Source organism: Poecilia latipinna, unplaced genomic scaffold, assembly GCF_001443285.1.
Source record: "Poecilia latipinna isolate Pla-1442-1.1 unplaced genomic scaffold, P_latipinna-1.0 Scaffold938, whole genome shotgun sequence".
NCBI lineage: Eukaryota > Metazoa > Chordata > Actinopteri > Cyprinodontiformes > Poeciliidae > Poecilia > Poecilia latipinna.
In genome coordinates, this window is record NW_015113554.1 from 210,243 (window position 1) to 221,628 (window position 11,386).

The 11,386-nt window shown below is 38.2% G+C and overlaps 1 protein-coding gene across 1 annotated transcript in view; it reads left to right on the top strand.

Moving 5' to 3' along the window:
* The window catches only part of csmd1a (CUB and Sushi multiple domains 1a), an 80,059-nt gene extending 69,436 nt beyond the window's left edge, over window positions 1-10,623 (top strand). Inside the window, exons 4-5 of the mRNA XM_015049269.1 lie at window positions 5,115-5,309; window positions 10,353-10,623. Coding sequence (XP_014904755.1) covers window positions 5,115-5,309; window positions 10,353-10,564 — 407 coding nt within the window. The 3' untranslated portion in view covers window positions 10,565-10,623. The remainder of the gene's footprint in view (window positions 1-5,114; window positions 5,310-10,352) is intronic.
* Window positions 10,624-11,386: the final 763 nt, after the last annotated feature.

The window sequence follows — 11,386 nt, forward strand, 5'->3', positions numbered from 1 at the left end:
GACTATAAGCCATTTCATTTTTTTCACATACTTTGAACACTGTGTCTTAAACAAGGATACAGATCTGCATCAATGACTTTTTCCACAATTCACCACTTGGTGCCGATGCACAAACATTTCTAACTTTACCCCCAGAGTACATCACAACGGTAACTAACTTAATCAATAAAAAAAATCTCTACCTCAGTATCAACTCTGACCTGAACACACCTACATACAGACACTGAACTTTGGTCATTCTTCTTTATTTTTGATGAAAATAAAATAAAATTAAACACATCTCACTATGGAGTGCACCCGGTGGGATTTCCTCCTGCTGCCCCTTGTTCAGAGAGTTGTCAGGTTTTGATCACTTCAATTGGAAAAATGTTCCCTGATTTTAAAACTTTTGCTGAAGTGGCTCTTGTAATTCCACTACATAATATGGCAGCAGAGTGTGGATTTAACCTCCAGATCAACATTCAAACCTTGAAACACTTTGCACACAGGCAGGTGCGCCATTCATGTTCATGTTGATAATTTAAGTATGATTGTTTTATTTCATTGTTTATATGTAGTTATTGGGGCCGCAGTCAGTAGTTTTTCTTTGAAAAAGGTACATGTCATACATCTGTTTGATGTATGATATCACAACGTGGATTCTGTGTCCAGCTTGCTGAATATTAAACAAAATAAAAATGAAAAAAAATTTAATAAGTCACTTTTTTTTTTTCCTTTTGTAATCTGGCTGTCAAAATGACAGACAACAAAAAAGTCTAATGCAACCTTTGCATGGAAGGCTTCTATATATTCTATATATAGGTAGGGATGGGCGATATGGACTTGGGAATTTACTGTAATATTTTGTGGTACGATTGTGATAAAGATTACAATAACATACAAAGGATGGTAGTACTGCACAGCATCCATAATGCCTCAAACACAATAAATATTGTTCAAATATTATTGAATAACATACTCATCTGAAATTGACACTACTTAGTTAAAAGTGTGATTTATATCAAGCAACTGCTCACTGTATATGAATTTAATCATATTTTCAAATGTGCTGATATTTAATGATGCTCTGATGGAACAAAAAGTGGATAAAAGCAAAATTACATTTCTGCTTATACAGTCAGTTTAAAAAAAATATCATCAATAACTGAAACTTATAATTACAAATCAAACTTCTTATCATGGTAATTTTTTCATAACAAATGATAAACTATATGGTAACTTTCCACCCACTGTTGACAGATACTGTTCGGCAAAAGCTTTTATGGCTTGTATTTGTGTACGTTACCAGTATGTATTTTTTTAAAGAAATATAAAAAGTATAAAAACATCCTGTATATAAAATATTTATGCTGCTAATGGAAAAACAGAAATGATTTAACCCATTCATCCCACTAATGTAGCCTCAGTGTTTTTTTTGTGAGCTGTATTTTCTTTTCAAGATAACTAAATCTTGAAACTGTTTTTGTTCCACTTGATGTGATGCTTATCATGTAAAGGAGTTTTTCTTTTCTTTTTCTTTCTATTTTATATATGTTTTGTATTGGGACTGAGTTTGAAATTATGTTGTATTGACTAGATAAGGCTCACAGTTGAAGCAAGATGGACTTATTGTTTTCCCTTTCTTTCTGTCTTTGCTACGACCTCCATCTGCCAGGAAATTTCCTGTTAAAATTTAATTACAACAAGAGACCATGAACTTCTAGAACTTTCACATTAAAATCTGCTTTGATGACTTTTCTTAGTAATGTAAATAAAATGCATATTTACCATCTTTATTTTGCAGCATCAGCTTTTTAAAAATGTTTATAATGGTTTGGGCAATGAAAAAGTTTCTACAAAGGTCTACAACCTTCACCCCTTTTTCTGGGAAAGACATTGATAAATAGAGGGACAGACTTGAAAATACCTAGGAAGACAATATGAGGCTTACGGAGGTCGAGAAGCCTTCCCACAGGAGAAAAGCTCCATTGTGCCTCCCTCCTCCCTGTGCTCCGTTTTAAGCACCACAAATGGGAGGCAATGAGGATGACACAAGAAAGAATGAAATATTATAGCCTGATAAGGTAGCTGATGGATGACATGATGGATAGCACAGCAACTCATTTCTTACAGTGTGTGTTTAGAAACGGCTTGCAAGCTCTTGTGTGCATCTGTGTGCCTCTTCCTTTGGCCCATGTGAGGTAGAGCGAGTTGCAATGATGTACAAGAGCATCATTTGCCACTTCAGCAGTGGCATTGCTTATAGGATTCAGACCCCAGGGACAGGCCAAGTCCCCCATTGCTGTGAAATATGAGCCTGCTGTAAAGAGCGCCTCAAGGTTGCCGTTGTTTGGTTGGACACGAGGAGTTGGGGACCAATCGGATGACAGAGGACACTGTCCCCGGAAAGAATGAACCTTGAGCCTAATTCATTGTTCAAGCTAATAAATAGAAACTGGTTTTCAAAATTATACATGTGCAAGACCATTTAAGTATTCCCTCTTTAGTGTTTTACAAACTTTTATTTAATTTAATACAATGAAATAAGTTGCTGTATTTCATGCCTTATGTCTTCATGAATGTCTATCATATCGATGCCATAGTTTTCTACTAAACATGCACCAGTTTCCAAGATTGAGGCATACCAGTGTTTAAGCAAAACACAATGTTCTTATGATTTGGTTTAAAACATTTTTAGTAAGATGGTAGTGAAAGTGTCAGTGACCAGAGTTTTCTGTGTGGAGGATAGATTACCACACTCATTTTATATTTCCAGCAGTGAAAAACTAAAAAGCTATCAGTCAATATGTCTTTTTTTTTTAAGTTCTGTGTGAGAATATCATCCTGCACTATTGGCACATTTACTTAAAAGCCACTGTTAAAATTTATCAGTTCTTTTTTCTGACGTTAGCTTATTAGATCATGTTGTTTTTTTTATTTTTTTGTAGACACAATTAAAAGTGTTTTCATTTCTCAAGCTTACACCATGAAAATCTTACAGCAGCCCATTCCTCATTTGCAGCAACAAAAAATACCTGCTGCTCCTCGTGACAAGCATTTTTTATGTTTCTAAACTTCTCATTGTTTAATTTTTCTTTTTGCCTGGTTTTATTGGGCTTCATTTTCTTTTGGAGCTTTTTCTTCAGACAATCAGAAATTCTTTATTAGTAAGAACAGTCACAAAAATAAACTCTGCATGTGGTTACCCTGGCAGATTTTCGTGGATGGGAAAATTTGCATCACACAAGCCTTTCATTTGCGCGTTCCCGACTAAAGAAACCTCAACCGTACGATCTCAAGCAGGAAATATGATGGCACACAAACAGAAAGCCACAAGTGCTCATATTCTGAATGTTCTCTTCTGAACTGAGATGTAAAAGTGCAAAATTTTATTCCTCATAGTTTTTCATTTCTACGTTACGATGCAGCAAAATCTCAAGGGGAATGGGGACAAATGCTGCCTGTGTGCCAGAAGCCTCCCAGTTGCCAAGCTGTAGCGCTCAAGCATTTGTCCCGGCAGCTAATATGCTAATTTGAGTCCTTGTGCATGTGCTAATCTGGTAGTGATGGAACACGGGCCGTAATAAGGTAGCCTTGGCAGATCAAAATAAAGGCTACAGCACAGTGGAGCTTGAAAGTGACAAGTTACTCTATCATTAGAAATCTGATTAGACCAGAGGGAAAGAACCCAAGTACTAACCAGGTGCTTTAAAAGGCAAATCAGTGCTGAGTAATTTAGGGCATCCTTGGTGTGTGAGCAGGTGTTCTGCCTTCAACAGATGATGGAAAACACCTGCTATGAATTCACTAATGGTATAGCTTGCAGCTGGAGTCCTCCACCCCTAGTGAGTCGCTTGTGATTTTTACCCTCTAAAAATCTCATCAGAGTAAGGAGATGTTGTGACTGATTTGCATCCATGTTTGCCAAACAGGTTTACAAGGAACTTATTTCAAAACTGCAAACCACTTACATACATTAAATGGTAAATTTCAAATTTCCTGAAAATAGTTATGTCTGCAGAAGTTTAACACTGTAACTAGCGAGTTTGCTGTTGGAGATATTGCGCAACTCTTTTTATTATTATTATTTTTTTTAACCATTAATCTGATGTATATTGTGTACAATTTAGCTGAAAAAAGTAGTCAAATGAAGGAAAACAGCAACTGTAACCTGACTGCACACAGGTGAAAATCTTTAATGCATTTACCAAATGGTCTTTAAATATGGCATTCATAATGTTCAACTTCAATAGATTTAATTTTCAAACCAAAATAGCCCTGCAGTGAATAGAAGTAACTTAGAGTAAGGTTGTTTTACTTTGTCCTCTCATGTTCAGGAATAGTTTTGGGAGGGTCACTTTTGTCTGTCATTTTATAGGTTATATGTAATACAATCATAAAATTTGATTGCTTGAACAAAAGTGGATGTATTTTTTTCGTGGGTCTGGAAACCAATTTGCAGTAAGACATCAGATGACAAAGGGATTCAAAGAACTCGGGGACATAAAGACCTGATCAGGACAGGCCCAGGTGCATTCCTAATTATGATGCTTTCTACCTCCCATTAAATATGAAGAAATGGAAGAAAATGAGTATTTCTTAGGTTCCTTGTGACAGTAACTGTTTCTGGCCAAGTCTATGTACTCTGAGTACATAATTATGTCACATGTTATTTCTGGTTGGTTATTAGTTATTATCTGAATTTCAGGAACAAAACATTCTAGCTTTGATGGAATTTCTTTTATATGTGGGTTTTGAAGGGAACTGTAATTAATCACGTCTTTAGATAATACTTGAATACCAGAATTAGATGAGGTTCTGTTGAACTTCCTCATTTGCACAAATAACTGATTGCTAGAGCATTAACTCCCACGTTGCATTTGCAAAAAAATCAATTTGATAGTTGGAAGAGACTTCCAAATTGAAGTGTAACATTTTATCTTTTGCAACACATCATTTTATCACCATTTTCTCTGTAGAGGAGGTTGCTACAAGGGTCACAAATGTGACAACTAGATGTTTTTTTTTTTTTTTTTTGCCTACTCGTTTCTTGCTTCTTATTTTCACTGTGTCATAAACCTTAAGGTATTTTTTTTATACTCAGCACATTTTGTGTTCTTTCCTTTCTCCTCCAGCTCTGCCCAGTTACACTTGTGGTAATCCTGGCCAGCTGCTGAATGGCTATCAACAGGGGTCCACTTTCAATATTGGGGATAAAATCCGCTACAGCTGTAGCCCTGGCTATGTGCTGGAGGGTCACACCACTCTCTCCTGCCTCGCCACTTCAACTGGGACGGCTGCCTGGGATTTCCCCCTTCCTTACTGCAGAGGTAAGTAGCAAGGAATACATGAAGGCGTACAACTAAAACTAAACTTTTTAAATATTGTTGGTTTTTTTTTTTTTTTTTTTTTTAATACAGTTTCATAACACTGAACATAATTTGTAACCATTATTAAAAAAAGCTGGTCATAATACAAAAAAGTATTGAAATATTTATTTTTTTGTAGCAATTGACATAATTGCTGATTATCTCTTAACTCTTACAAGCAAAATACTTTAGTCCACTTATAAACACACACACACATATGTGTGTGTGTGATTTTTGCTGATGGAATTAATCGTCCCACCCACCCACACACATTTATGTGTATTTACAATGTTTGCTGTGTTCACACTGATATCTTATTTACGGTGGCAGGACCTCATGTGTTTGCTCCCAGTCAGGTGCTTGTGCCAATTGTCCTTCCCTCAGAGCTAGCAAGCACCCCTGCTGCAGTGACACCTGCCAGTGTGCGTTGTCTGACCCAGATTGACACGGTTTTCAGATTTAAAAAAGAAAAAAAAAACAAAAACAAAAGCAACACTGATTGTCAACATTTTTGCATCATTCATATTTGTACTAAAATTAATTTCCAGAACTGTACCAGATGCACATGCTAAAAACATGTGAGCATGCATGTTCATGAATGTCCATTTGTGCTCGTGCGTGCTTGTGTGAGTTCTCTTGTATCCATGTGGCCAATGGTTTATGTTAGTGTGCCTGCTGAGCGGAGCACTGAGACACTATACCATCTGTAGCCAGGCCGGGAGTCAGGAAGCCCACAAAGGCGCACACATGGCTGGGCACCGTGCGCCAGAACTGTCCCCACCCACCCATCACATGCAGGCACATGCACATGACTGGACAATGCGTCCCAGAAGAGACTATTGTTGGTGTTTTCGCTACTTTTTGTGTAATTTTTTTTTTTTTAAAGCTCGTATTGAAAAAGCGTTGTTAAAATCAGGGTTTCTACACATTGTTAAAAAGTTTGGAAATTGACTTTTGTATCTTTCTAAGTCTAGCTGTGTGGGAGTAGACTATGTAAAACCGAAAGGTGCTCGCATTTCCAGACTATTTTCCTAGCCATCATATTTGCTAGTCTTCCATCCTTCCTTCCCCCGTCTTCTTGTCAGTTGTGGGTTTTGCAGATTCTGTCCAAATTAAAATATCTTGAAATACATTCATGTAATTAGACTTAAAGAGAATGAGGATCTCTAGAAAAGCATGGAAGCTTTCCACTGATAGTGTGTCAAAATCGTTTCGCAAAATGACATATGTAACAATGACGTCCTTCTTAAAACGAGTAATAAATAACAAAAGCGAGTAGTTTTGGGACTTATTTCCCATCAGGCATACAAAAAAATCTCCTTTTGTAAAGAAAATTCACAAACCCTCGCTGATGTGATTAGGCCACCTTTTCAGCTGAAATTACACGCCAACAAGTTTTAGGAACTAGCAATTTTGCTGTGATTAATTGAGGTCCCTTCGAGGCCACATAAAAGTCAACTTGTACACCTGAGTGCACTTTCATAATGCGCAAGTGTATTGTTAATGTCACTCCAATTACAGTGCCTGCCCATATGTGGAGGTGTAAAGCTCCCACTTTAGTTTTTAGCAGGGAGGACATTTTGGCATGGTCACCACTTTGGACTCAGAGTGCCAGCAGTGTTGAGCCAAACATTAAATACAGCCAATGATTGCACAGATAATCTTTTATAAGCCCTGCTCCATGCTCATCAAGTTGTTTTATCTGTATTCAATTAAGATATAAACACGGTTCAGCCACAATCTCTTTTAAAGGAGACTTTGTGTTTTTGTTTTTTTCCTCTGGGTTTTATTTTCCCCCTTTTAGCTGTGCTGTTTTTACTAGAAAATGACATGTTATGAACCCTGCAATAAGTTCCCAGAAATAATGTTTCTATGAAATGACGTGAAAGGTAATTACTATGAATATTGTCCAGCTAAAAAGTGCAAATCACAGATGCCTCTAGAGGCACTGGTGTCACAGACTTTAGACTTTAGGCCCATTTTAGACTTGACTTGGACTCCTGGTCCTAAACTATCAACAGGTTTTTTCTTATATTTTTACTACTGACACAAAAAAGTTTAGTTCCCCTCCCGCTGCTATTTGGAATACATAGTATTGACAGAGGCGGTACTTGTAGCAGATTGTAAATGGTCTTGCCTGCACAATTTTGTAAGTTGTCACATGTTGTTGATTCTTAAATTTAATTCTCTGTGTTTATGCTTTGTAGGTCAGTGGTGCGTCTGAACAACCATTTCTTATTTAATGCCTTTAAAATATTTATGTTTTTTTGCTTGCATGTTTTGCTTTCCTCCTCTTGCAATATCTGGCTTTCAATGGCACTCACAGAAATAAATCAGCCCCTTAAACATGATGGAAAACAATGAAAGTGACAGCACTAATATGTGCGTGCTGCTGTCCAGTCATGGGTTACAGTTTGACATACGCATCGACTTGTAGAAGAAAAACAATCGCTCTTATTGCACATTTTGGATTTTGAAAAATTTATGTTCAATGGGTCCTACTTGGGTTTTATTGCTGGATTTTGTTCCTCTTACATATGGTGGCCAATTGCAGCTGGAGAGAGCCGAGGGAGTTGAAGTGTAGAGGCAAAGGGGAGAGTTTAGAGTCAAAAAAAAAAAAAAAAAGAAGCTCCTTTCAAGTGTGAAGAAACATTCTTGTGTAGAATGTCAATATATATCTTTATGCACTTTTCTTTCTACATTCTACTTCCTGTCTCTCCCTCTGCAACAATCACCTGTCATTCCTCATGCCATCTTTCTCAGTCTTTATTGTCCACCTTCTCTCCACTGTTTTTTTTTCTTTTTTTTCTTTTTTTTCTTTTTTTGGCCCGTCCTCTCATGTCACCTGTCATCCTCTTCATCCCCTGTTCTCTTCCCGCTGTCGGGATTTTCCTCCTGTTGAAAATCACACCCCCAGGTTCCGGCTCGTCCATGCTCGCCCTCCCTTAGGGGGCTTGCCATGGTGACAGGTTGAACGGATGATGGACGGGGCTTCTGAGGTCCTCGTCACCTCTTTAAAACATCACACCCACTCGGACGCTCGGCCGCCATAATATCTCCCACTGACACATACTTACACAGGACATAACCGTGACAAAGTGTTAAAAAATACAACTGATGTCCCCTGTCTCTTTCCTTTTAAGTACAACAGTACTAATCTTCACACGTTTTAGTTGCAACGAACATTCTCGGCACAATATGAGCGACTGTCTAGCAGTGTATTGCTGTAAAAATAGTCAGAGCCTGTGTCCAAGATATGCTTCAAATATTAGGTGGGCCCTCCATGCACGAGACTAGTTGGTCTGGGATTTTGAAATTTTGTGTACAAACATAAATAAAAAAAAGCCTTTATTATTATTATTTTTTTAAATAACCAAAGTTTAATTCCTTCTTTGTGTCCACCCACTTGGTGAATAAATCTGTTTCTGATTCTGAACTGAGATCTGGGGAATTGGGGAATAAATTCAACATCTCAAACTCACTCCTTGTACATTTTTGTTTTGTGTCGGGGCAAATTATGCTGCTGAAATAGGCCGTAGCAGTCAATAAAAACTGGCATGAAAGGGAGTACATGATCTGGAACAGTGTTTTTTTTTTTTTTTGGTAGATTTTGACCACTGCACACTCAGAACAACCCCACAGGTGATGCAGTTTTAGAGTTGTTCTGATGCAGTATTAGTTTTCAAAGCTTCCTGAGATCTGTAGACTTACAAATTTATTCAGCTTTTAACACATCGGCTTTGAGGACGCACTCAGTATTGTTCCAACATGTAAGATATTATGAGCATTATCTCAGCACCACATTAAATGAACGGCTTATTATTTAACTATATGCTTTAAGCTGAGTCGTTTTGATTAACTAAATCCTGCATTAGTCTGAATTGAATCATGTCCCTCCTTGTTGCGTTACTTTGCATCATGCCCTAAACCTTTCTTCTTGCTGGCTGTAAAACCATTGTAAGGCATTTTGAAACCGTAAAACTGCTGCATTTTGCCCTCTGGCAGACTGGTAGACAATAGAAAGATATTCTGTAATTCACTGCAGTATTTTATGGTGGTGAATAAAACAATGCTGTTTGGGTTGCAGCAGATTGCTGTGTGTTCATTGAACACACAGATTTTTTTATTTTATTTTATTTTTTAATCCACATGAAGTTACTTAAAAACTTCCAGAAGCAAGTTTTCACTGGTTGAATAAAGCTGAGGAATACAATGTGCTGGGAGACTGAGGGTGGGCAGCTTGCATGGCATAGCCTAGAGCTGAACCACATGAAACAACACAACCACAGCTCCTAATGTGTTCTCTCTTGAATAACAATATGGATTATTTACAGCTGCAAGAAAGAGTCTGCTCTGTTTTTTGTTTTTTTTCTTTAACCGTCTACATTGGAATCTCTAACTGGACATACTAGTGGTGTTTGAAGCTAACATCCTTCCTCGCATGTGACGAGTCAGTGAGTTTTCTGCTGCTTGTTGTGGATCTCTGAATGAAAGTTGTATAAGTGGTGAGGACTACCACCCAATCTGCTAGAAACAACAAGATGCAAAGGAGATTTTGAGTGCAGGCTCTAAAAAAGACACTGCTGACCAATAAATTGCACTGATTCTCATGGGGAAATGCAATACTCTGTCAACTTTGCCTCCTCCAAAAAAGTTTTAAACATAACATATTTGTTCTCTAAATGCTAACAGTCTTATTTAGAGCTGTAAAGACTTGTGGGTTGACACTATCTGAAAAGTTAATCCCATTTAGTCTCGTGTTAATAGGGTATTTTTCCCGCTCTGCAACAGCCAGCTCATTTAGGCATTGCAGAGTCCTAACTAAAGGTGAACTTTTAGCCGCATTAAAGCTGCAGCTTGCGTTTATTGACCTTTTTACTCTCCCTGCTCTGATGCTCTCATTTTTCTGAACATCAGCAGTTATCTCTGCAGTTCATCTTTGGATCTTCATTGCACTGTAACGGCAGTGTGTTGAGACTTTCCTAACTTTCTTTTTCTTTACAGCTGATGATGGATGTGGAGGGACACTGCGGGGCCAGAGCGGGGTGATCACCACCCCCAATTACCCAGCCGAGTACAACAACAATGCTGACTGCACCTGGACTGTGCTGGCTGAGCCCGGAGACACCATCGCCTTGGTTTTCTCTGACTTTCAGTTGGAGGACGACTATGACCTGCTGGAGGTCAGCGGTACAGACGGACCTTCACAGTGGTAAGTGTTCTGCCAGCAGTGTTTTAATCACGGAAGGAGCTGAATAGTGTAAAAAAAAAAAAAGAATAAACAATCTTGTAGCATCTGCTTGCACATGGGCACCCTGTGTGAGCATGAGCAATGCTCGGAGGTGGGTGGGTGTTAAATAGGTTCTGCTAAGCCGGATTGTCGCAATGTCAAGTGTTGTGAGTTGTCTTTAAAACGAAATCGACAGATAACAGTAATTTGTTTGATAGGCACTTCCTAGCTTTCAAACTCCTTTGTGGCGTATCATATGTTTGGTGTTTCTAATGTGTAATTTGAACACTCCATCTCGGTTGCACACTCTTTCTCTCAATTACCGAGTCTCGCACAAACACACATGCTCAACTCCAATGATGAAGAGGCCGGGTATCCTGGCGTCAGTGTGGGTCTCTCACCATCTGTGGCAGCTCCTCCTCTTTCTGACAACTCTCTCAGCTCAGGAAGTAATTAGTGAGCTCAATTACCACCAGCAGCCTTATAGTGGTGTTTCATACACACTACTCTTTGCTTTCACAGTAACACACTATAGTTCATATGGGAATGTGCACAGTAATAACTCTACACTGTCGCCTGTAACCTTAACCCATATAAAAAAAATAAAATAAAAACACCCTGGTGAAATATTGGCGTATGAATCCCTTCTGATGGACATCGAAAACCAGTGTCCCAACTTTTACTTTGGTATAATCTGTTTAAAGACTCTTATAAGGCTCTAGCAGTAGAGATAAAGAGACAGTGAAAGAGACTTTGAAGTCACAGCCACAGGCAGCAGTTTGCAGAACAATACTCCCAGTACCACAAA